We start from the raw sequence: 26,345 nt of genomic DNA on the forward strand, positions 1-26,345 counted from the left end.
GTCTCAAACCTGCAGGCTCAGGCAATCCACTCACCTCGGCCTCCCAAGGCGCGGGATTACCGGCTGAGCCACCGAGCCCGGCCCCATGTCCCCATTTGACAGGTGGGGAGACAGGCTCAGGCAGGTGGGGCGCCTGCTCGGGGGCCACAGCCGGTAAAGATGCAGGCAGGATTTGCATCGGGTCCACCTGACCCCAGGGCCCTCACGTGTGGCCTCTGGGCTGTTCTGTAGCCTTCCCCAGCAATTCCCAGACGGCTTTCAGTTCAGTTCCTGGGGCTGCACAGGCCAAGGCTTCTTGTCCACCTTGACCCTTGACCACCAACCTCTGCCAGATGTCCACCTTACCAATGTCGCTGTGCAGAAGACATCTCCTGACTACCACCCCAAGAAGGTGAGGAGGCTGGGCTCCGAGCTCCACGCTGCAGCCATCTGGGACCTGCGTGGTGGGGAGGGGGGTGTGGTAGGGAGCCAGGAAAGGTTCACCTAGGAGGGCAGGCTTGCCCCTCCCACTCGTGGGGCCCAGGGCAAGACTCCACATGGAGGCTCAAGAGGTATGTCTAGTATTCAAGGTTAGACATCAAATAGCATGCCCTTCGACAGAACATGTCCTGTCCTCCCACCCTGGCAGGTATCCTCTATCCAACAATCAATTAATTTGTCATACAGATTATCCATCTATTTTATCCAGCATATATCTATCATCTAATCAATCGATCGATCTATCTATCTATCTAAAATAACCTGCAAGGCCGGGTTCAATTGGTTCAATACAGAATTCTCATACTTCTCAGCCTTCGGGGCACAAGAGAGGGCCTAGCTCACACCTGCTCCTGTCCCTTCCCTCCCGGTGCCACCCCACCCAGTGGGGCCTTGTGCACACTGGAAACCCCTGGAAACAGCCCTGGAAACAGCCCTGGAAACAGCCGCCTTTGGTCCCTCCTGGGCCTGGGGATGCACCGTGGCCAGTGCGGTCTGTCCTCAGGGAGGCAGGTCACATGGGCAGGTGCCTCTGGGGCCCCGCCCAGCCAGTCCTCTGAGATGTGCAGAATTTTTGCCCCACAAGGAGGGCACACTGGGGTCTCCTCACCACAGGCCTCAGGGCAGAGCGCCCTCACCCAGGCCTAAGGGCCATGCCAAGGACAGCGGTTCAGGGTCCTGGCGGGCCCCTCTCCCACTAACCGAGGCCCTTCTCCCACCCGCTGCCCCGGCCAGGGCTGCAAGTGGATGCTACAGCGCTTCCGGCAGTACCTGGCGTCCAGGCACGGGCCCGAGGCAGTGGAGGCACTCTTCCGCGACATGGATAACATCTTCGTGAGAAGCCTGCAGAGCGTGCACAAGGTGATCATCAGCGACAAGCACTGCTTCGAACTGTACGGCTACGACATCCTCATCGATGAGGACCTCAAGCCGTAAGTGGGCAGTGGCCCGAGGGCTGGGGGCGTGCACTGCACATCTGCACCCAGACTGCCCAGGCTGGCGTCCAGCTCTGCTACTTCCCAGTGTCTAGCCTTGGGTGTGCACCTTTTTCTGTGCCTCATCTATCTATCATCCGTCTATCATCTAATCGACCCATCTACCTGTCTATCTAAAATCTATCTAAAATAACCTAATCGGTGCAGCCCCAGGCCCAGGAGCGACCAAAGGTGGCTGTTTTCAGGGATGTGTATGTACAAGGCCCCACTGGGTGAGGTGGCACCGGGAGGGAAGAGACAGGAGCAGGTGTGAGCTGGGTTCTCTCTTGTGCCCCTGAAGGCTGAGAAGTATGAGAATTCTGTATTGAACCAGTTGAACCCGGCCTTTTAGGTTATTTTAGATAGATAGATAGATAGATAGATAGACAGACAGACAGACAGACAGACAGATAGATAGATAGATAGATAGATAGATAGATTAGATGATAGGTTGCCCATCGGTAAAAGGGGGTCGGTCACTGTGCCAACACCTTAAAGGGTGCATATGCCTTTAAGCAGGGGTCCCCAACCCCCAGCCTGCAGACCCGTACGGGTTTGTGGCCTGTTAGGAACCTGGCCGCACAGCAGGAGGTGAGTGGCAGGAGAGCAGAGCCCCGCCTTCTGCCAGATCAGATGCTCACAGGTGCACAGATCCTACTGTGAACTGCGCCAGGTTGCACGCTCCTTGTGAGAATCTAACGCCTGATGATCCTACTCCCCCATCCCTGGAGAAATTGTCTTCTGTGAAACCAGTCCCTGACGTCAAAAAGGTGGGGGGCTACTGCCTTATAGGATGAGTAAGTGGGGTACAGCAGCACGCCTGGCACTGGGAGGCCTTTTCTGGTCATCTGCAGGCGGAGTCAGGGCCCTCCCACAGTGCCAGGCTTGAGACTTCTCCTCCATAAGTTTTGGCACTTTGAGGACGCCAGTGCCGTGTCAGGGCATGCTGTGATCCCTGCTGGGCATTTGGAGCGCTCCCACGGTGCCCGTGGAGGAGGCCGAGCAGAATGAGCATGGCCTGGAGGGGCCAGAGTGATGGCCGCACATGACACACACAGCAGGACATGGAAGCCTGAGGGGCCTTCAGGGAGTGCCAGGTTGTGTAGCCAACCAAAGAGAGCCAGGCCCAGGGGCCACGTCCTGGGCTGAGCTGCTCTTCACCAGCCCTGCTGGCCCCAGAAGCCAACCCCCCAGTGGGGTTACTGTAGAAGAGTTGAGGGACTCCTGAGTCGGGGGTGGAGCCCGGGAGCAAGACCCCCGTCAGGCCCTGCTTCAAGGGAAACGGCAGCCTGGCACCCGGCTCTCTCCTCTACCTCTAGCAGGATGTGGCTGCGGGTATTAGAGTGGACAAGGATGGGGAGCCGGCCACGGGGGAGGCAGCCTGCAGTGCGGAGGGAGGCCTGGCCTCCCATGACTGCTTGGTGAGCCCCTCCCTCTGGGCCCAGCTTCCGGTCGGTCGGTGAGAACAAGAGGCTGCAGCTGGGGTCGCTGGGCTGCTTTTGGCCCATAGATACTTGGAGTTTGGCCTTCAGGATGTTTTCAAGTCTAACTTATTGAAAAGCTCTACAATTTGGATGATGTTTACATTAAAAAGTGTCATTTGCCAGCTCGAGCAATGTAGTGAGACTCCGCCTCTTCAAAAAATTTAAAAAACTGGCCAGTGTGCCCGGCTAATGAAAAATCCGACAGTCTCACAGCTCTGGCCTCACTTTGCCACAGGGGCAACACCCTCCTGGCACTGCCAAACCACCACTGTAGACACTGAAGGCCCTTTACAGCTTGTTCCAGTCTCCACCCCTCCCTACTGCCCAGCGGATGGGTTGTCATCTGCAGGTACATTTTCACTGGAAAAGGGACGTTTTTCTTGCATTCACATTTCTGTCGGAAGAAGGAAAAATAATAATGCCACAGAGCACCACGGTCATCCTCACACCAGCTACCCGCATGTAAGTGACCTTTCTTCCACGTGTAGAGGTGGAGAGAGCAGATTCAACTGAATTGAGGTTGGGCCCAAGGGACCTGTTCAGCCTCCCAGGGAAATCCCAGGTCACCCTTCGGCTCCCACTGCCCTCCCTTCCCAGGTGGCTCCTGGAGGTCAACGCGTCTCCGTCGCTGACAGCCAGCAGCCAGGAGGACTACGAGCTCAAGACCTGCCTCCTGGAAGACACCCTGCACGTCGTGGACATGGAAGGGAGGTGAGGGGGGCATATCGTAGATGTGGAGGGGAGGGGAGGGGGCCATGGGGGAATGGGTGTGGAGGGGGGCAGCTGCCATCATGCACCCCTCTACATGCCAAGGAAGAGGGAGCAATTAGAGCCTGGGGACTCGGTGGTCCTCGAGATGCCTCTGGCCGCCCCACCATTTGACAGATGGAGACACTGGAATGTTCACACGGACATTCTGGCCAAGCACTTGGGGCAGAGCAGAGCCACCCCCTGCTTTCTGAGACTCAGTCTTGCAAGGTTTCCTTAGCACTTCGTGTGAGACCCTAGACTGGTCACTGGCCCTCTCTGAGCCTGTTTCCTCATCTATAAAATGGAAAACATCACGTCTACCTCTCAGAGCTGTTAGACTCATGTGCCAAGATATCTACTATATAGGGCCTGGGTTAGGAGGTGTTCAGTAAGAGGATATTTGTTATAACAATGTGGATATAATGAAAAAAATCCAGAGCTGGGCTCGGTGGCTCAGCCTGTAATCCAAGTGCTTTGGGAGGCTGAGGTGAGTGGATTGCCTGAGCCCGCGGGTTCGAGACCCGTCTGGGCAACTTGGCGAGACCTCATCTCTACAATAAATTAAAAAAAAAAAATTAGCCGGGCGTGGTAGCACGCGCCTGTAGTTCCAGTTACTCGGAAGGCTGAGGCGGAAGGATTGCTGGAGCCCTGCAGGGCGAGGCTGCAGAGGCTGGGAGCGGCCACTGCACTCCAGTCTGGGTGAGAGTGAGACTCCAACTCCAAAAAAAAGAAAAGAAAAAAATCCAGGACTGGTTTCAAGAATGGGTGAATTCAGGCTCTCAGTCCATGCTGGTTGGTTTGTTTTCTCTCTCTCTCCCTCCCTCCCTCTCTCCCTTCCTCTCTCTCTCCCTCCCTCTCTCTCTCCTCTGCATTAGCTCTTCCCCAATTATTCCAGCATGAGTTTGGGGGCTGATTCTCATTGCTGGGAACCGGGATACCTGCCCATTCCTGAACCACTCTGATCAACTAGGCATAGGTCTTGTGCCACCTTCCAGGGAGTGGGGTCATCATCACCTGAGCCACGTGGGGAGGGAAGGAGTGGTTCCCAAAGGAGAAACCGAAACGTCCTTGGACTGAACGGTAAAGCGGATGCTGAGCAGGCAGAAACCTCAGGTGTCCACAATTCCTACCATCACTTTTTCATTCAACAAACCTTCGAGCCCTACCCTATGCCAGGCCCTGTGCCACACACTAGGGACTCAGTAAAGAACATGACAGACGGAGTCCCTGCCTTCGTTGAGTTTATGATCTGGGGAGGAAAGGAGGCTTTAAACTAGAAGTCACAACTAGGTGCACGTTACCAAGGGCAAGTGTAGGTGCCTTGGAGGACAAAACAGGGAACCACTCTCAGACGTGTGTGGGCCCCGAGGAAGCAACCAGTGGTTGGACAAGAGAGGAAGTTCTGATAGGGTGGACATCGGTGGGGCTGGGCGAGGGGTCAGCGGCCCTGCTTGGGTCTTGGGCCCCAGGCACACCTTCACTGACCCTGTGTGTCTCCTGCCTGTCCAGGCTCACAGGAAGAGAGAAGCGAGTTGGGGGCTTTGACCTCATGTGGAATGATGGCCCTGTCAGCAGAGAGGACGGGGCTCCTGACACGTCAGGGACAGGAAATTCTGTGACCAACACACACCTTGGTATGTAGGGGTGGGTCATGGGAAGTGCAGGAGTCTAAGAGGCGGCTTGGCACAGTGGCCAGACTCTCTGAATTCAATCTGCAACTTATAAGCTGTGTGACCTTGGGCAAGAGACTTAACATTTCTGTTCCTCATCTGTAAAATAGAAATTAAATAGTTTCTCTCTCAATATATACCTAGAACACTACCTGGCACATAGTGAGAGATACTATTCTTAATCTGTCAGGAGGTGGATTTCAAAAGGCTTAGATAGAAAACAAATGAAAAATACATTCTTAAGTGAAATCAAGGACTCCAGGGTTTGACTTTAAACGTGGTTTCTAACAAGTGAAAAATTTCCCTGATTGTAAAAAGTATTCATACTCACTGTAGAATATTTGAAAACTAAAGAAGGAAATAAAAAAAAAACAACCAGACATAACCGTCTTTAACAATCTGGTGCACTTCCTTCCAGTTCTTAAAAAATGCATATATGCATACTTCTTCTGCTACAAACTTGGCATTGGGATGGAGTTTTGAGTTCCACTGTTCCACGTGGCATTTTCCACTCAGGAATATTAGTAAGAGTCTTCCTTTTGGAAGCTCTTTGGTCAGATCTGGACAAAATATTTTACACACGCCATCTCATTTGATGGTTAGGCAGTACCTACTGCCATTTTACAGATGAGGAAATGGTCCCAGATGCCGTAACTTGCCAAAGGTCTCGGCTACAGGTGGTGAGCCAGAACTTGAACTCCAGTCTGCCTGACTCTGAAACCTAAACACTCGACCGCTAGGCTGTTCTGCCCCTTGGCAGAGTTAAAAACAAAATTATCATATGGCTGCAAAGTGATTCAGCTTGTATATATGCCAATGTTTACTAAACCAGTTTTTTATAATTGGACACTTGGCATAATTCCAATTTTTTACTTTTATAAATAATACCAGGATGAACATCCTCTCACAGCAAAGCTCAACTGAAATTCTGGCTTTTTCCTTAGGGCAGATTCCTAGAAGTAGAATTACTGGGATGGACTTATTACAACCAACTGCTTTCCAGAAAGATTATTCAAATGCCAGTTCTGAATTTAAAAAAAATCTGTGCAGACTTGTGAGGTGAAAAGTACTGACTCACTATGTTTTATGTACATTCCATTGGTTTCTGGTGAGGTTTCAGTGTTTTAAAATTTGCATTTCTTCTTTTGTCAACGGTCCATATTCTCCATCTATTTTTCTATGGGTTGTTTACAGTTTTCCAAACGCATAAGGCTTTGGATGACTATATAACACTTTTCAAGCTTAATTTAATGTGCAGACAATCACCTAGAAATCTTGTGAAAATACAGATGATAATTCAGCAGGTCAGGGTGGGCCTACAGCTGCATTTCTAACAAGTTCCTGGGTGATGCTCTATTGGCTAACTACTGCTGTGTAACTCCCTCTCCTAAAACCTAGCGGCTTAAAACAATTCTTTTATTTTCTCATGACTCTTCAAGTCCCTCCTGGGGTTGTTCACAGGGTTGCAGGCATCCAGATATCACAGCCTGGGATGGCTCCGTTCACACGCTTAGGAGTATAAACGGGCTGTCAGCGGGGCCTTTTCAGGGGCCACCTGTGCTCCAGAGCCCAGCCCTGGCTTAGTCACATGGTAGAATCAGGGTTCCAAGAAGTCAAGAGAAGACACTGCAAAGCCTCTTTCTTCCCCTATTTTTTATAAGTAATGTAACTAAATTGAAATGTGTACTACTACCTTCGAATGTTGAAATTTTTGCAAAGCCTCGAGGCCAAGACTCAGAAGTCCCAAAACGGCACTCTGCTACAATCGGTCAAAGCAGTGGGCTGGTCCAGCCCTGTCCCCAGGTAGATATGGATCCCACCTCTCGACAAGGAGTCAGCCTTGCAGAGACACAGACACACAGGAACGGGACTGCAGTAGCCCGCTTTGCCAACCACCACCTCGGAGAGCAGTGCTGCTGGCTCCTAGACCCTTACTTGAGCAGCAGAGACGGAACACGATGGTTCCCCAGCGTGGCTGCATATTGGGATCACAGGGAGCTTTACACAACACTGATGTCTGCCAGAGACAAGGATATGGCTGGTCTGGGCACAGCATTTTTAAAAGCTTCCAGGTGACTCGAATATGCAGTCCAGGTTGAGGGCCACTGCATCACTAGGATTATTTCCAAGTCTCCAGTCGAATATTTGGGTGGATGGTGGTAAACACAGGAGGAGCTGGCTGGGATAGGAAGGGTACTGATGAGTTAGGGAAGTGCCCAAAGACACCCAGAGAACAAGGCCGGCAGGTAGCGCAGAGATGAGTCTAGAACGTCAAGTGGAGGTCTGCATTGCACACGAAGACTTGGGGTGATGGATGGTTCAATGCAGTTAAGCCAGGGCTCCAGGAACTCACTTTGGAAGCCCCTAAGATGCACGGTGGCTTCTGGGCTCCGTGAAGCCCTGAGGGCTAGTGAGTGCATTAGAAGCAGGAGAGTTTGGAGTGCTATGAAAGATGGCAGATGGCCAAGCTCGGCGGCTCAGCCTGTAATCCCAGCACTTTGGGAGGCCAAGACGAGTGGATTGCCTGAGCCCGCAGGTTCAAGACCAGCCCAGGCAACTTGGCGAGACCTCATCTCTACAATAAATCAAAAAAATTACCTGGGCGTGGTAGCGTGCATCTTTAGTTCCAGCTACTCGGAAGGCTGAGGCGGATGGATCGCCAGAGCCCAGTAGGTCAATGCTGGGGCAGCCGTGACCTACTGGGCTCTGCACTCCAGCCTGGGTGACAGAGTGAGACTCCAACTAAAAAAAAAAAGACAAAAAAGAAAGATGGCAGTCAATGCCAGGTCAGCACTGTGGCCACACAGGTGGCATTGCTGTCAGTGTGTCTGGCACAAGATAAAATGGTCATGGAGTGACCTCAAGGATCAGCTTTGGGAGCAAACGTGCCCCATAAACGTGCTGGGAGAGGGGTGTCTGGGCTGCTCATGGTGCCTCTCAGATGGACTGCCTGGGACACATTTCTGTGATCCCAGGGCCACTTGTGGGGAAAACTCACTGTGCCTGGCACGTAGGCTGGGTAGGAGAAGAAAGCTGACATTACCGGGTGCCTGTTAGGTCCCAGGCACTGTGCACTGAGCAAAACCAGGAGGAAAGGCAGAGTGGGCCAGTGGTCACGAGGGTGGCCCCTGCACCATGCAGCCTGGTGCGAACGGCTTACCCTCGGAGACTGTTTGCCCTTCCACAGGTTGTTCCTGAGAGGGCTCCCCAAAGTCCTTCATGTTCAGCCCCCAAGGTAGCCCCTGGTGTGAGCTAAGCCCCAATCCACATTTCTTCTGTGGATGACCCTTATGTTCACTTCTTAAGGCAAGTGGTTGTATCCTGATCTCGATGAAAACTGGATGCTGAAAAGGTAGAGGACCTGCTCAAGGGCCACGCGGTCCAGGAATGGAGCCAGGAGCAAGCAATAGGCCCCACATGGCTGTACGCTTCCTGTGGTCCCCTCCTCCTCCCACCAGGTCCCCCAGCTCCCCAAGGGCAGGTCATCCCCGCCAACACCCCACTTCCCTTCCAGGCTGCATCAACAATCGGAAGGAACAGTTGAGGCAGCTGTTCTGTTCCCTGCAAGTCCAGAAGAAAGCCTCCAGCTGATCCCCAACTGCTGGAAGATGGCCAGGCCCCCTGGGGACCTCCGGGCCTCCCCCAACTCGGATTCCAGCACCACAGCACCTCACAGCCTCACCTCCCTTCTCAGCCTGGCAGCAGCATTGCTGGCTCAGCAGCCCCTGCTTGCTACTTGGACTGGGCCTCTGGGTACCCCACCCTCCCCTAACAGCTCTGCACTGAGACAGCCAATCCCCAGGGCTGGATGGACTTTAACCTTGATAGACTTGCTTGGCAGTTGGGCCCAAAGAGGACAAATGCAGCAAGTCCTGCTACCCCAGAGAGCAATTCTAATAAATGAGCACAGCCTTACTCAGTCATTGGGCACTGGGCCTGGCTTGGGATGCGGCTGGCTGTAGTCACATCCTCCTGGCCTTGACACTTGGATGTCTCTCAGATCAGTGCTGAGAGGATCCTTCGGGAGAAGAGTTCAAGAGGAACCTGTCTAAGCTGCACTTGCAGAGCAAGCAGTTATTAGTGTGCTGCCTGGGGAGATGCTGAGTCCTAAATGCACCCACTCTTCCTTGCAATCCCAACCTTGCATGTCAGGGGAACCCATGGGGCTCCCTCACCCCATCTGAAAACGAGTAGACCAGAGCATCCCAATTTCTCCGATGGACACCAGGTAAGAAACAGAAAGGCAGAGCATCATAAGGGTCTCTGCAAAGGTACGTTTATGTAAGGCATGGGTGACTGCAGTGCCTCTCTGGGCCTTCCTGTTTGAGGCTGGGAGGTGAGCTTTACAAACCAGAAAACCTTGGGCTCACAGGCAAGATGGCTTGGGGAGTCAGGTACAAGTAAAATAGCACTTTTCACATTCCTGCACCCCAAGCCTCCTCTTGGTCTAGGAAGTGTTGCAACAAGAGCGGGCTGGGGCCAGCTGCTTCATGGGAGACCTACTCCGTCCACCACCCTCCCCGCTTCAGGGCAGTCTTCTGACAACAAATGGTAGAATGTGACTGCCTAGGTTAGGTCCAAGGGGAGAGTTTTGGAAGCAAAATACCAGCACATCCAAGAGACCCAGCAGACTTAGGAAGGCTGGAAACTCTGGGCCTTCTGCCTCCACAGCATGAGGACTTTCCTCCGTCCCTGTGACTCAGGGCAAGGGGGGACAGCCCAGGCCTGAGCTCCAGGGTCCATATTTCCAGGAAGAACCGGACTGGCTGTCTCTGGTGGAGCACCCACCCTGCCTGGCAGGAAAAGGCACTGTTCCCAGGTTGGAATCGTGGCTCGTGGTCATACTGGAGAACACCTGCCCAAATGGATTCTGCAACTCTTGACTTTATTTACATTTTAAAATAATAAACACATTCCAGTAGTTTCAAATTCAAAACTGTTACCCAAGGGTATATGGTGAGATGTCCATTCCTCCCACCCTGTGCTCCCTGCAGCTGACAGGTAGCTTGCAAGTCGCGTGTCCTGCCGCTTGTCTCTCTCACTATAATGTGGCCTGGAGCTTGGTCTCGTTCTTGTTGACAGTTGTATGATATTCTGTCTGGAGCTACTGATCCCTTTAGTCCCTGTGGATGGACGTGCAGTTTTCTTCCAGTTCCACCTCCCTTCTTCTTAGGGCTCTCATGGGGAAAACACAGCGTTTCCACAAAACTCTAGAGGATGTAAACCTGCTGTCTGGGTCAAACTGGCTCACGTGAAGTGTTCTGTATGACAACACTCACATCTTTAAACATCTTCTGAACTAGTAAGCAACATTTAAAACACAGGAGAGTCAACTTAACAATCCACATTTCTGGCTTCTCCCTAAAAAAGCTTAGGATTGGCCATACCAGCCGGTGCTTCTATATACCCACTGGCCAGAGCCAGGTGGGACGAGGGCCCAGGCCAGGTGTGCCTTCGTCATGCTGCCACTTACTGTTGCTGACTGCCTGTTTAGTCCCAGGTGCATTTCAAGGCAAGAGCCACCTTCCCTTCTCAGGCAGTATTCTACAAGGAGCGGTGGGCCCTCGGTGAAGGACCAAAGGAGGAAAGATGAGGTGCCACTGTTCATTCATCCAGCTGCAATTTACTGAGCCCCCAGGGAGGACAAGACGGTTCTGCCCTTGGGGCACATTCACACTAGGCCCTCAGACCGTGGGAGGCAGACGGGACTCGCAGCGCTGGCCGGGCCTTTCAGGAGGGTGGGGGGCATCCTTGACACGTGTGGCACAGCAAGGCCCACTCGCCCATCCTGGTGCTGGACGCTGCAGGGCCCCTGGGCTGATAAGCAGCACCACTCTCGACAGTGGAGGCAGTGGGGGAAGGTGTGCCCGCCCCTGGGGTGGCTGCAGTGAACCACATGGCCAAATGCTGCTCTTCACGGGAGGCACCCAGGAACCTCCTCTCGACCCCAATTCCATTCCAGCTGCCTGAAGAGGCCTCTCCCCCTTCACAGAGGAAGACTGGAACGACTCTCCGGCTCTGCCCCACCTCCCGTCCAGGGCCCCTGTGAACAGTGGGCCACTGTGGAGAAGTGCCTGCCGCAGTCATTCTCACACCCTCATGGGCACTGCCTCCCACGTCCTCCAGTGGCTGCCAGGCCCTGTCAGCAAGTCTTGTGTCCACTGAGCCCTGGCCAGGTCCAGCAAACACGGACAGGCTGACAATTCCCTTCTGCCGTCACAGAGCAGCTAAGCACTACAGAGAGAGACGCTTCACACGGGAGCCTGGACACATTCCTGATGCTGGTCCCCTCATAAGGCTGCTCCTGTCCCTGCAGGTTCCAAGGTTAGAGGGTCCTGGGCCTCCAAGACCCCAAGGGGGATGCTGGTAACTGGTCCCCCATCTTGGTTCTTGAGTCTCATCCTTCCAAGATGACCTTGAGAGCTTTAAGCTCATCCTGGTTGAGGGGGTTCAAGTTAAAGCCCTTCAGCTCCGGCTTGCCTAAAGGAGAAAGACAACCCATCAGCAATGGGGCCTCCTGCTGTCCAGCCTCCTGCTGGCTCTGGAGCCAAGCCCAGGAAAGGGGCTGATGCTGCATTAACGCTGCCAAACTCAACCTTGACGTCTGGCAATGCACTGGATGAGGCATTACCACTCACTCCCAGGTCATCAAGAACCTGCAAAGTCATGACTCTGCTGCCCAAAGACCTCCACATTTTTGCCAGATTGGTGACCAACCTAGAGTGCTTGGGCTTATCCAGAATTTCAGCTCTGATTCTGATCACCTGACTGAGGCCTTCTGAGTTTTGTCTGTCAGAACTATCCTGGTCCCCATACCATACCCTGAGATATACGAGATAACCCAGGCAGTATCTGGAACTTGGAAAGAGGCTGTGACAGGAATGAGAACCTATACATCTCTCTGTCCATTTATCTCTGGACAGCTACAAAAAAGCACTGCCCACCCCCGCCAGTGCCACTCACATGCTGCCCAAGCCACTGCCCACCTCTGAGGGACTTCCCCTCCTGCCCTTCAAAGTCTGTGCTAAGCCGGGTTCAGAGGCTCAGCCTGTGATCCTGCACTTTGGGAGGCCGAGGTGAGTGGATTGCCTGAGCCCGCGAGTTCGAGACCCGCCTGGGCAACTTGGCGAGCCCTCATCTCTACAATAAGTCAAAAATTAGCCGGGCATGGTAGCGCGCACCTATAGTTCTAGCTACTTGGAAGGCTGAGGCGGAAGAATCGCCAGAGCCCAGCAGGTCGAGGCTGCGGTGGTCGGGAGCAGCCAGTGCACTCCAGTCTGGGCAATGGAGTAAGACTCCAACTCAAAAAAAAACCAAAAACAAAAAAAACAAAGTCTGTGCTAATGGTTCTCCCCTCTCCTGGTTTTCGGTCCCCACAAAGCCAATACCTTGGGCCTCAAAAAGGCGGTTGACTTTCACTTTAAGTTGTTTCTGGAGTGTTTCTATTTCTTTATCCAGATGATCCTGGTCTGAAAAAATGAGATGGACAGAGGACAAGATTATACCACAGACAGACAAGACACCAGCCTCTCCCAGGTAGCATTCAAGAAGGAAAAGGAGACACATCAGTGACCACGGGAAAGTGCTAAGGGCTAGAAGCGACATGGCCTGCTCAGGACAACCCACAGAGAGCCCCGGATACACCAGGCCCCTTGCCTTTCCGGCATTACGCTGTTTTTGCATTAGGCAATAGGTGGTCAGTAGCTGGGGAAGGCAACATCAGGACTTCTGGCCACCCTTCCATGGTGAAATCAGAGGAAACTCAAATGCAGAAATAAAATGGCCCAGCCTACCATAGACAGCTGGAAAATAGATGGTTGAGGAATTCTGTAAACCCAAGTCCACCAAGGTGAGGAGGAGTTTTTAGAAAAGCATGACTATAGAAACATGTGACCTAAACAGTCAATGGGCAAGCCTAACACTCAAGTGCAATTAGCCACTGTAAACAGAAAAGGGCATGCTAGCATCACGGACTGTCCTGGGGTGACTAAGGTCCACTTGCTCACAAGTGACATTCTGGCTGGTCTGTCTTCCCCCACACTTCGCTTCTTTCTGATGGGGAGAAGTCCTGTGGCCTAGTCAGTGATTCTATTTCTCATTGTCAACAAGTAACTCCAGTATCCATGAGCTTGCTTAGCTATGCTGACTCCTCAGAAGCCTGAAGATGTCCCAAAAGCCCTCCTGGCAGTGACAAGACCACATGTGAGCTGAGGACCAGATCCTGGACCCAGCCAAGTGACCCCTCTGAAAGCTTAGGCCCATGTAGCCTCCAGTCCACCATCAAGCGCAATGACAACTTTTAACTTTATAACTCTAAGAGCAGTCCATGTTTGACAGAACAGCTAGAAACTTTTCCTACATGCTGGATCTAGTTTCCTCTGTTAGGATTATGGTTTCACGAGGCAGAGGCAACCTTGCCGGTTCTCCTGGCCATACATTTTCAATGATAAGGAAGAAAAAAATGTATAACCTGCCTTTCTCCCAGCCAAGGATCCGTTTGCAGCCTGACTCTTCTGCTTTTATTTGCTTCTCCAAAGAACTCCCAGGATCATGGTTATGGAAGTTTGAGTACACTAAGTGTCCAGGCTGTGGCAGACCTAACGGTTCATTCTCCCTAAACCTCCATTTTCAACCCAGTTTCTACTGCAGGGGATGTGAAAAGCAGAACAAACAAACAAAAACCCTCTCCGGGGTTTCCTTGCAGTTATGGGTGGCTATGTGACTTAGTTTTGGCCAGTGAGATGCTGGCAGGAAGTCTTTGGGAGAATGGCCTTATTTCCAGACAGAAGGCAAGGCCCTATGTGGAGAAGGCCTCCTGCCTTCTACATAGCCTGGCATAAGGACATGAAGCCTGCAATGATGATACAACCACATGGGAACATAATAAGGCACCACTGCTGGGCAGTTGTGCCCGTCCTGGACCGCACACCTCTGGACAGCCTCTTACACGAGGAAAACAGAGCCATGCCGGGCTCAGTGGCTCAGCCTGTAATCCCAGCACTTTGGGAGGCTGAGGTCAGTGGATTGCCTGAGCCCACAGGTTCGAGACCCACCTGGGCAACTTGGTGAGACCTCATCTCTATAATAAATGAAAAATTAGCCGGGTGTGGTAGCACACACCTGTAGTTCCGATTACTAGGAAGGCTGAGGCGGAAGGATGGCCTGAGCCTAGCAGGTCGAGGTTGCGGTGGCCGGGAGCGTGCCACTGCACTCCAGTCTGGGTGACAGAGTAAGACTCCAACTCAAAAATAAAAAATAAAAAAAGAAAACGGAGCCATATTTCCTTTAGTCTCAATTTGTTGGGTTTTGTTACTTGTAGTCCAACCTGCTCCTCACTGATAGACAGGCACTAGTCTACTAGGCACCATACTGTTTCATTTCAACTTCAAAACAACTGTGCCATGCAGATACATCCCCCTTTTAGAGCTGAGGAAACAACCGAAAGTGGCAGAGCTGGGATTAAAACCCACACTGTTCCAACCCCTATAACACAGCGGTCTCTCATCAAGCTGCCTAAAGCCTGACTCTTGGTTCTCGGTTACAACTGCAGCTGTTGGGAGAGGCAGCCACATTCCTGACTCATCCCCAGGAGTGCTTACCTTTCTCGATCATTTCCTTTGTCTGAGAGTGCGGCATCTTGATAAACATGCTCCCGAAGCAAACCATCACATCTTCTAAAACAGGAAATAGTCATTCCTTCACAAATATCCTTTTTTGAGCACCTACTATCTGTCAGGCGTTGTTTTACAATAAGACAAAGTTCCTGCCCTCATGAAGTTCATGTCATAGTAGAAGAAATAAACAAATAAATAGATGATTTGACCCTGATAAGAGCTGAAGAGAAAAACAAAGCAGGCTGAGAGGGATAGGGAACGCCTGAGTTGGGAAGGGAGGTGTCACTTGTACTAGGTAGACAGAGAAGGCCATGCTGATAATGTGACATCTCGGCAGAGACCCAGAGAAAGTGAGCCCCGCAGATAGCACTGGAGAGGGCCAGAGTCAACAGGAACAGCAAAGACCAGTAGTGCTTGGGGTTAGAACAGCAAGGAAGCCAGCGCGGGCAGAGCCATGAGTGAGGGGAGACAACACTGGAGGGTCCATGGGGGAATGGGTCAGGTGGAATCCTGTAGGACTCGAGATTTCACTCCTGTGAGAAGCAATGGGAAGGTCCTGCACGCTCCAGACGTTCAACAGGATGCAAATTTCTTGGCCCAAGGCCTTCCTGAGGCCTGGTCTCTGCCCCCTTGCTTACTCTGCTAGAGTCACAAGGCCCCACCCAATGAGCTCCGTCCTCCCAGACAGTCTCAACACCACCCCAGGCCAAGTCTGTCTCTAGCCTTCTCAAACTTTTTGACTATGCTTTTTCCTCATCTGTAGAGCACAAGGCAGGAACTGTCGCTTGTCTACAGTGTTGACCCTCGTCCATGAGCCAGGAGCCAATGCCTATTGTGGAAAGAAGCAGCTGAAATCCTGAGCCAGTTTGTATCAGACACACTACACTCGCTCCCCATCTCCACTGCTGTTTCTTTTCCCACAAGGCTGAGTCACACACCTATGGCCTCCTGTTTGGCCTCTACTCAACAGGCCTCCAGGCTAAAGTGAGGAAGTCTCACTTACCAGAAAGGCTGGGATCCTTCTGCAAGGCCCTCAGGCCCTCTCGGTTCTGATTCCTCTTTGTGTCCAGGTCCACAATCTGAAAACCACAGGAGCAGCGAACTCAGCCACCTCTTGTCCTCACCTGTCACCTCTTGACAGACAAGGGGCTGAAGAGTCAAAACATCATGCCAATGTCCTACAACAGACTCATGTGTGAATGTATCTCTTCTCCCACACAGTTTCCAGGTCCTTAGGACAATGCTCTGGGCAGGTGTCTTCCCCCGAGAGGTTCTGGGAAACCATTTGCTGACAAAACAGGTGACTGGGTACCAACCATTCAAACTGTAGGGCCCATCAGAGCCACCAGGGGAGTGGAAAGCCCTCCCCTACCCTGTGATTCACCAGGCCTAAGAAGCTCTATTTTCGGACAAACTTTTCCAGGGGATTCTGACCTAGTGTTATTAAAAACCAATAATATTAGATGAGCAGCAGGGGCAGGGGGACAGGGGGTGGCGATAACACACAACAGCCACTAAGGAGGTGAGGAGGCTGTGTAGTGCGCCACGTGGGCGTGCTGGCTCAGACTGGACACCCCTGCCTGAAACCTGCTGCCTGCCATGAGCTGCCCACCTTTCTATGTGCTCCTCTGAAAAATGAACACAGGATCAGTAATTAGGCCAGCGACGAAATGAGTTAACCCAGGACCCGACACACAGTCGGCCTGACACACTTTAACTGCGGTGACTCTCATCCAGCGTACCTTGGGCCAGCATTTAACTTGACAGCCTCTTCCAAGTTCTCCTCTCCTCAGCAAACACCCGACCAGCCACCCACGCGTTCCACCTGCAGGTGCCCAGGAGTCACGGCTCCGGCGCCCTCAGCCCTTGTAGGACCGGCATCACAGCCCGCCGAACCCGGCTCCAGCATGTAGCGCTAACCCATTCACTCCTCTCCACCACCTCGTCCCAACCCCACTCCCCTCCGGGCCACGGCAAGGGCCAGGCCCCGGCCCGCCGGCCTCCGGCCTTGCCCTCCTGCATGGCGGACTCCACACAGCGGCCAGCGGGGTCCTCTGAAAATCCAAAGCCAACTACCTCACCTCCCTCCCCCACGAGCCCCCCCAAAGACGCGGCACTTACCTCGCAACGTGACCTACGCTCCCCACAACCCCCACGCGGGCCCCGCCCCCACGCTCCCGCCACTCGCCGGGCCCTCGGCCCCTCTGCTCGCGAGCGGACGGGCGGGGCTGGCCGGGGCGCCTGGACCAAGGAGGCGACCCGGAAGCGACACTTCCTAACAGGTGCTCAGGGCCGGAGCCGGAGCGCGACAGGCGGGACCCGGGGGGCACGCCGAGGGACCGGGAGGACGCAAGGAGGGGACGCCCCGCGCGCAGCCGGTGCTCGCTTCGCCGGCGCGTGCCCGAGCGACGCGCTGCGCTGGGCAGGCCTCTGACCCGTTACGTCACGAGCGCTCCGACTGTCGCGTCGCAGCCCGGGCCAACCCGCCGCGACCCCGCGCTCCGGCGCTGGCCTCCCACCTGCCGCTTGTCCGCCAGCACCTCCTCGGCGAGCTCCTCCACCTCGACCAGGTACCGCAGCACTTGCTCAGCTTCGGGGGACAGCATGGCGCCGCCGGCTTCGCCCTCGCTCGGGCCCCTGCGCGCACGCGCCGCTCTGACGGTCTTCCGGTGCGCCTGCGCAGTTCGAAGGAGGAAGGCCGCGCGCAGGCTCCGGCGCACGCCCTCCCGCGGACGCGAGGGGAGGGGCTACCTCTGGGGCGGGGCTGGAGCGCCCTCTGCAGGCCCGGAGTGCTCAGCCGGAATGCTACCTCTTACCCTTCCTCTCGCCCTTCAAATATTTCTTGAGTACCTGCTATGTGCCAGGCAGACTTTTGGTGTCGAGGATGCAGCCGTGAATAAAAACAAATACCTTCATTCTAGTGGAAAACACCGACAGTTAATGACAAAACAAATAGTTATATACTATCGCAGGCAGTGATCGAGACCAGAGAAGTGTAAATCATTCTTACACTGTTTAAGGAACACCAAGAAGGCCCATGTGGCAGTGTGGCTAATCTTTAACCTCTGACACCGTGAGTTTCCAGTTTGTAAAGTTTATAAAGTGGAGGTGAATAAAAATCCCCCTCAGGGTCTCTCCACAGGACCGGAAGGAGACAGGAATCACTTTTAATTCAGTTTGACCTCTGCTCAGCTGAGCCCTTGTGTTGGGCCCAATGTCCAGAGTAGTTGGCCTAGGCCCAGGGAAGGGTCTGAACAACTATGGGCGATGAGCAATGACATGCTAGCTCAGAAGAGCGAACTGGTGTGGTCCACAAGACAGGAGGACTTCCCATAGGAGACAGGCAGATGGAACATGGCTGCCATCAGAACCAGAGGGTTTTCTAGTGACCAGCATACCCAAACCCCTCCTTGCACAGCTGGAAAAACCAAGGATCAGAGAGAGAAGTGAGGACTTTGAAAAGTCAACGCAGAGCTGATAGAACTCTGACCTCCTGCCTCCCTGATTTCAACACTTTATTCTCCCCTCTGACGTCCTGTAATCAAGCCCTTGCCTTACTTGAATTTCAAACCAACCTGATGGATGGGATTATTATTGTACCGTTTCAGAACTGAGACTGAGGCCAGAGAAAGGGCAGTGCCTCCGCACACAGCAAGCCAGGAGAGTCTGGGAGTGCTCTGGTGTCCACACCACAGCTGCCTCTGGACTTGGAAAAACCCTCCCCAAACTGTGGCCCCTGAAGCCCAGCTGCACCTGCTCTGTGCCCCGCCTTTGGCTGCCTTCAGCTGCCGGAGGCAGAGCTAATCTTCCCTGCAGCCACCTGGTGTGGGAAAGGAGGGAGATTCATTGAGGATTCCTCACTGAGGGTGAATTTGTCGCCAAACCCAGGATGTTTTGTGTAAACACCTTCTGGTTCAGAAACGCAGACACAGGCCCTGTGAAGGAATGGGGGACATTTGCCAAAGGAGAAATGGGGCTCACCAGGCATCCCCAAGGCCTGGACTCCAGCACTGGGTCTGCTCCACCTTGGGGCCCAGAGAGGGCTGGAGCAGGTTGACCCCTGACCCCTATCAGGTGGGTGGGAGGGGCTGACAGAGGCTCCCACATTAGCAGCTTCTTGGTAGTGACTGGCCCTTAGAGAAACCCTTTAGCTACTGGAAGTATTGGGGGAGGGGAGTCATAGTCATCTCCAAGGCTTTGAGATGGTCAAACCCAGAAAGACTTAGAGATCACCTGGTTTATCATCTCACAGATGTATATTGACTTCCCTGGCCCTGTGACAGGGATTCTGCCATAAGCAAAATCAGACAAGGTCCTTACCCCTAGTCTCCTGGTCTAGAGAGAGAGATAGTCAACATGTAAATAAGTGAATGGTGAAAAGTGCTATAAAGTGCCACAGGGCAAGGTGGGGAGAGGATGATGGAGCAGCTATTTGAGATGTGGTATCCAGAGAGGCATCTTGGAGGAGGTGGCACTCTAGCGATGTGGAAGAGGTGAGGGGGTGGGCCATGCGGAGATCTGGGGGAATAGCCAGTGAATGTAGAACAGAATGATCAAGGAGAGAAGGTAGGCACACAGGGCTCTGGAAGGCACTGGCGGGGCCCCACCCAAAATCCATGAGGCCCTCCCCCGAGGCCACAGGCAGACACTGCATGTGCCTGTGGCTTCTTCTGTTACAGATACAGGCTGAGTGGAGAATGCTCACCAAGTGAACACGTACCAGGAAAAGAGTGACTGCATGGCCCAGTTTTTTTGCCCCTCTGTGAGAGACCTGGGAGGAGGCTGCTGCAATTGTCCAGGCAAGAGAGGCTGGCCCCGGGGCCAAGGGGCAACAGTGGGGTGGGGGCCAAGGAGGGGCTTCTCAGGGTCTTTTTACACACTCCTCCATCACCTGGGTTAATGTCTCCCAAGCCTTTATTTCCTGGTAACTTCCCTCACTTCTCAGCTTGGTGTCACCTCCTGCCAGGGTCAGGCGTCCCTCTGGGCCTCCAGCTTCCTGAGGTCCTTCATCTCCGCACTCTCTGTCCTGCCTTTTTTTCTCTACACATCTCCCCCTCTAGTTGTGAGCTCCTCAAGGTGGGAACCTGTCTGTCTTGTTCACCAGAATGGTGAACACAATAGATGCTCAGTCAGCGTCGATGAAATGACTGCATTGGTGGAATGACTGCATAGATTCAATGTGAAGTGGGACTTATTAGAGTCCAAAGTATCCAAAGACAAACAGCAACTCAAAGGTAACTAGTTCCCCGTCACGGGAGGTAGATAAGTGGCAGCTAGATGGTCATATGGTCTGGGTATTGCAGAGGAGACCCAAGCTCCGGGTGGGGTGGTCCTTAAGTCTTATCTAACCAGAAAACCTCTACCTGGTCACACTGGGGTGTGCCCCCATGTTTGGCCACCCCAAGTCAGGCCAGAAGGGATATGGTGAATAGGGAACGATGCCCCACACATCCCCGAAAATCCCTTTCCAGGGATCCCATTTGATGCTGAGCACCTGCATCTCTCCTTAGGGAGACTGCCCTTGGCCACCGAAGCCTTTGAGGGGGTAGCCCTCCCTCCACCCCGTGGTCTCAGGGGCACGGAAACCCTTCTTCCTTGCCTGGGGTGTGGGTGGATGACTCAAGGTATTGCTTACATGCCAGCATTCCCCTGTGGGACCAGGCTGACGCCGCCATCCACACACTGGCTGAGAGCACAGCCCTGCCTGGCTTTCTCTCCTTCCTGCAGTGCCTGCCCCCACTCCCTTGTGGTTAAAACTCCCCAAGGCTTCCATCTCACCCAGTCAAAGCCAGACTCCTCACTGAGACTCATGGGGCCATGCATGACCTGTCCTGCCTTTCCAAGTCATTTCCCACCTCCTTGCTGGTTCTCAAACAAGCCAGGCCTGGCCCCACCTCAGGGCCTTTGCACTGACTTCTCCCTCTGCCTGCTCTTTCCCCTGACATCTACATGGCTCCCTCCCTCGCCTCCTACAAATCTTTCCTCAGATATCATCTTCTCAGTGAGGCCACCCTAATCACCTTATATTTAAAAATACAGCTCCCGTCCCTCCCAGTACCCCCTAGACGGCTTTCTCTGCTCTGCTTTTTTTCATAGTATTTGTTACCTCCCAGCATGTTGTATCATTCAGTTATTAATCTCCCTCTGTGGAAAGGAGGCTTCTGAGGGCAGAAACCCTTGCTTCACTCGCTCCCTGTTGCATCCCAAATGTCCAAAACAGTGCCCAGCCCATAAGAGGCACTCGTTAGACATTTTCAAGTGAGTTATGGGAAGAGCCAGAATTCCTTTTTATAATTTTTTAATTTTTTTCTGTTTTTGTTTTTTTTTGGGGGGGGGAGAGCGCGAACACAGTCCCCCACTACCACAAATTATGCAGTCGAGTTTCCCACATTTGGGGAAATCGCAGAAGTCAACACATCTGGAGTGCAATGGATAAGCCTCGTCCTGGGAAAACCACCTTCGTGATCATGGTATCTCCCCTGCCAGGTAAGTATGGGAGAGCCAGAATTCTAAGGTGGATTCCCTCTGAGACCAGGCCTCAGATGGGGAGAAGCCACTGGGGGTTTTGAGCAGGCACTGATACAACTGGATCTACCTTGCAAAAGCTCCCTCCACTCTGGGTAGGCTAGGCGGAGAGGGGCGAGTGTGCACCGTCGCCTGGGTGGTGTGTGTGTGTGTTGGGGTGGGAGGGTGATGATGGGGGCTTGGGGTTGTGACAGGGCTGTGGCTGCACTGAGGCCCAGTGTTCTGACTCTTCAAGCAGCCTGGGTGGCTGCTACCAGCTCTGGCCTGTAAGCCATCCAGGCCCGGCCTTCCAGCTGCTGACAACGTGTGCCTGGCCTGCAGATGGACTCTGTGCTCGCCTGGGTGGTCCCAGCTCCTCCCCCACTTCCTTTGCGCCCTTGTGGGCTTGGCAGGTGGAAGTGAGGCCTCAATCCTTCTCCTCCCCTGACTCCAGAATAATCCCTCACATTCATGCGATGCCCTTTCTCCTTCCTCCCACATCCCCGGGTAACACAGAAATCTGATTCCCATTGGGCAGATGAGGACACTGAGGTCAGGAAAGGGGATGGGATCCTTCTAGGTCATGGAACCAGATGGGAACACCAGGTGAGGACATGACTCCCAACTCCCCACATATCCATTTTCACCAGGCAACAGATGGCTTGACTTGAAAACTCTTAAGTGACCCCAAAGAGCTTGCAAGCCCGGAACATTCCAGGCCTCCTTGAGCTGGTTTTTACTATTAGTGTTAAGTTAGATGCACTCGTTTTAAATTCCATGTGCAGATTCTTCTTATAGAAAGTGAAAACACTACAGAGGAGACTAACGCTCCCTTTGATCCCCTCCCTCACCTCAGTCTCCTCTAGTGTCCCTGTTTGGGAGTGTCTTTTCAGGACTGTGACATGCATTAAAGGCATGGCTGTGAACCTAGAGGAAATCCACAGGCCTGTAGTGAGGTAGCAGGGCAGGAGGGCGAGTGGAGGCGTTGTGCACTGCTTTGCAGCAGTGCTCTTGGGCAGTTCGGGTTGGTGTATTCAGATTTCCCGTATTTTCTAGCATCTGCAAAATATTCTGTAGTGTGTTAACAGTGGAGTTCATAGCCGGGCTCAGTGGCTCAGCCTGTGATCCCGCGCCTTTGGGAGGCTGAGGTGAGTGGATTGCCTGAGCCCGCGGGTTTGAGACCCGCCTGGGCAGCGAGACCTCATCTCTATGATAAATCAAAAAATCAGCCAGGCGTGGGTAGCACATGCCTGTAGTTCCGGCTACTTGGAAGGCTGAGGTGGAAGGATCACCGGAGCCCAGCAGGTCGAGGCTGCGGTGGCCAGGAGTGACCACTACACTCCAGTCTGGGTGACAGAGTGAGACTCCAACTCAAAAAAAAAACAACAGTAGAGTTCATTTGTTCATCTAGCACTCTAAATTAAAATTTGTATTTCTTTTTCACACACCAAAGTACAGAGGGTTGAGTTAATCCCACCCCCCAATCCTTAGTGCATGGTCCTGCTTTCGTCTGCAAGGACCCTTTCTTGTTTACACTGTTTTTTCCTTCCCCCACCCTCCCTCACATGTGATCTCACTGAAACCCTCTCCACTGTGTGTGACACGTGGCCTCAAATACTTGGAATTTCTTGCAAAGTGCCTAGTGTTGTTCTACGTGCTTGTGTTCTTTTTAATTCTTATTGAGGTATAACAAACACGGATCACAAGTGTACATTTTGTAAACTTTCAAAGCCTGAACACACCTACGTAACCAACACTCAGATCAAGGAAGAGAGCAGTAGCTGCCCCCCCACTCCGTGCCCTCCAAGCCCTTCTGGCCACCATCCCAAGGGTTGTCGACCTATCCTTGAACCTTGAAACTTTTGTGTCTTCTTGTACCCACTTTCGTTCATGAAATTTCTCTGTTTTGTTGGGTGTGGTTGTAGATCGTTTACCCTCAATGCCCTTGGGTATGCAATGGCAGGACAACAACTAAACCGATCTGACTGACCACTGTGAATGGGTACGTGGTGGGGTGTTTCCTGTTTGGAGCCCTTATAAACAGTCAGGTATCGTTCCTGGATAAACGACTTCAGCTACTTTCCCTCCCTGTAAATCAAAGACAGAAGGCAGAAATTGGGAGACTCTGACTGACTGCTGCTGTGCCACCATCATGGACATGAACCGTGTACAGCCCATCAAGTTGTCCAGAGTCACTGAAATGCTGGGCAGGACTGGCTCACAAGGATGGTGCACACAGGTGTGCATGAAATTTATGTGCGACACGAGCTGCCCCATCATCCACAGCATGAAAGGCCCAGTGGGTGAGGGCAACTTGCTTACCCCATTGGAGTCAGAGAGGCTTGGAGACTGTGCTGAGCTTGGCTGCTGGGTCCTGGATGCTGGGGTCAACACTCAGGGATCATCTGCTGACATTTGGGGATGGTCTGCAACTGTTAAAGTGTTTGTGTTGTATGTCCAAAAAAAGAAAGGAAGAAACTAGGAGAAGAGGGAGTTTATTCTGCAGCCAGGTTACAGGGAAATGGTCGGTATCATTATGAAAAGCCCACTCAAAGCAACACTAACTTACTCCGGTACTGTACAAGTATGCATAACCAAAACTCATAACCCTTCGCCCACCTTGGGTTAAAATTAAGATGCCTAAGTGCAGCTTCAGCATGACTCAAGATCTCCTGACCACATGAACATTTTTTGATATGTGACCACTGACGTAACTCAAGGTCTCCTGGTCATGCTGACATCTTCAGATAACATTCTGGAATTTACAACATGGGCTTACGAAAAGTCGCAACACTTAAAGCGGGGGAAGGAGAGTTACAACAATCAAGGGAAAAAAATCTGCAACTTTTAACAAGCTATCTTGGTACATTTAGATATACAACTTTGAATGAATTAAGCATATGAAGTGTAAGAAGCCCCCATTTCCAGAGCCTTGACCTACAATGGATGAACACTGTGTATGTCTTTGGGTGCACATATATGTGCATTTCTGTGGAATTGTTGGGTATACTCAGTTTTAGTAGATGACAATAAGCTGGGTATGTAATCACAGAGCCGAGGGATGCCAAGGTGGAAGGATCGCTTGTGTCCAAGCGTTCAAGACCGCTCTAGGAAACAAAATGAGACCATGTCTCTACAAAAAAATTTAAAAATTAGCCAGACATGGTGGTGCCAGTCTGTAATCCCAGCTACTTGGGAGGCTGAGGCAGGAGTATCGTTGAGTGTAGGGGTTTGAGGCTGCAGTGAGCTGTGATCGAACCACCACTCAGACTGGGCGACAGAACCAGACCCTGGCCCTAAAAAATAAAAATAAAACTGGATAAGTATTTTTAATCTGCATAAATATTGTCAAGCTGTGCGTCATGTTCCTTGTTCACGACTTTTTTGTGGCTTATCCCGACATTTCTCAGATCTGTCTTTGTGCAGTAAGTACCCGGTTCCTTACTCCTGCAGCCCCAAAGAACACCAGAACTGTTTCCGCTCATTTCACTCGCCCACTGCCTTGGTTATAAACACCCGAGCTGCTTTCTGTCTCCATCGACGCACACAGCAGTACACTGACTTCCTGATCCTTGCCTCATCATAGGGCCTGCTCACACTTCTCTTTCCTAAATACCACCATGTTCCTCTCTAGAGTGGCTGGACTCACTCACACTTCTGCCGGAGATGCCAAGCCTGCCATCCTTGGGCATGGTGCCTTTTTAGGGTTTGCGGAGTGGCGGCTGAATCCTGTCTACCGAACCATCCATTCTCTGCTGGACCGACATTTGAGCTGTGTTCCTTTTTTGCAGATTATAAAAGTGCTGCGATGATGCCTCAGGGACATGCCTCCTCATACTTGCTATGAAGTTCAGTCTCTTCCACCTCCTCTTCCTCACTCTTCTTAAAGCCTAGTTCCCAAAAACCCTGACTTTCCCATCTCTCTGCATTGCCCTTGGCCTGGAATGCCATTTGCAGCCTTCTGCACTTGCTGAGTGCCTCCTCTTCCCTCAAGGACCCTCCTCCCCAAAGGCCCCACCCCACTCCAGCCCCCCAGGAGGGTAGCTCTCCCTCTGATATCCCAGAGGGACTTTGGTTCTCTCTTTCTTCTGGTGTCAGTCACTTTCCTGTTTTGGACCAAACCAGTTTCTTTCGTGGTTGGGGCTTTCTCACCGCCTGGGAGCCCATGGAGCTCAAGTCCCACAGAGGTAGCCCAGAAAAGGTCTATAAATGACTGAGTGAGTCCATGACTGGATAATCAAGGGACTTAAAGGTTCAGTCTCCCTCTCTTTCTTCCTCTCTTTCTCCCCCCTTGCCCCATCCCAAACCCTTTACCAACCAGGGCCCTTCAGGAGTAGCTCATTCCACTGGAAAGATGGTAGAACAGTCAAGATTTTCCCCCTCTCAGCTCTACTCATTCGGAAAGTGGGTGTTGGCATCTACTCATTCCCTCGGGGCATTGGTTAGTGCATGTCTACATGGTACCAGGCCCTGAGATTCCAGTGGCCAACAACAGGCCCAGTCCTGAGCCTTACAAGCTTCCAGCCAGGTGGACAAGTTTGACACCATGCCCGTACCATTCATAATTCTGATGAGGCTTGGATGAAGAGCTCAGAGTCCAATGAGATTGTGTAGAAGAGGTGAAGGAGACATTCTTGAGAAAGTGACATTTAAGCTGAGCTCTAAGGATGAATAGAAAGAAACTAAGCAAATGAAGAGGCTATGGGCAGGAGCAGGAGAGAGAAAGAGCTTCAGCCACAGGAAACAGCAAGTGCAAAGGCACTGGGGCAGGAGGAAATCTGGAGGAGGCTAGTGTGGTTAGAGCCCAAGGAGAAGGAAGAAAGTGGCAGGAGAAGCCAGGCTCAGTGGCTCAGCCAGTAATCCTGCGCCTTG

General features: G+C 52.6%; 3 protein-coding genes across 4 annotated transcripts in view; 2 read left to right on the forward strand and 1 right to left on the reverse strand.

The window, feature by feature from the left end:
- TTLL9 (tubulin tyrosine ligase like 9) overlaps positions 1-8,946 on the forward strand; it is a gene marked incomplete at its 5' end in the record, with an annotated part of 50,325 nt that extends 41,379 nt beyond the window's left edge. Inside the window, 5 exons of the mRNA XM_008053128.1 lie at positions 333-391; positions 1,213-1,409; positions 3,533-3,646; positions 5,195-5,319; positions 8,870-8,946. Coding sequence (XP_008051319.1) covers positions 333-391; positions 1,213-1,409; positions 3,533-3,646; positions 5,195-5,319; positions 8,870-8,946 — 572 coding nt within the window. The remainder of the gene's footprint in view (positions 1-332; positions 392-1,212; positions 1,410-3,532; positions 3,647-5,194; positions 5,320-8,869) is intronic.
- A 1,273-nt stretch (positions 8,947-10,219) lies between these two features.
- On the reverse strand, positions 10,220-17,643 carry PDRG1 (p53 and DNA damage regulated 1). 2 transcript variants are annotated; one of them, XM_008053124.2, is made up of 5 exons: positions 17,489-17,643; positions 15,973-16,048; positions 14,955-15,029; positions 12,744-12,824; positions 10,220-11,835 (listed from the first exon to the last, which is right to left on the reverse strand). In XM_008053124.2, exons 1-5 carry the CDS (start codon positions 17,573-17,575, stop codon positions 11,753-11,755), a joined length of 402 nt encoding a protein of 133 aa, XP_008051315.1. In that variant the 5' UTR covers positions 17,576-17,643; the 3' UTR covers positions 10,220-11,752. The 2 variants fall into 2 exon arrangements, with proteins under 2 accessions (XP_008051315.1, XP_021565679.1); XM_021710004.1 differs by having other exon boundaries at positions 14,955-15,026; positions 17,489-17,638.
- The window catches only part of CCM2L (CCM2 like scaffolding protein), a gene marked incomplete at its 3' end in the record, with an annotated part of 68,330 nt that continues 59,443 nt past the window's right edge, over positions 17,459-26,345 (forward strand). The window contains exon 1 of the mRNA XM_021710001.1: positions 17,459-17,539. The remainder of the gene's footprint in view (positions 17,540-26,345) is intronic.

The sequence above is a fragment of the Carlito syrichta genome, unplaced genomic scaffold, assembly GCF_000164805.1.
Source record: "Carlito syrichta isolate Samal-C Ts95f unplaced genomic scaffold, Tarsius_syrichta-2.0.1 Scaffold287895, whole genome shotgun sequence".
In the NCBI taxonomy this organism is placed as follows: domain Eukaryota; kingdom Metazoa; phylum Chordata; class Mammalia; order Primates; family Tarsiidae; genus Carlito; species Carlito syrichta.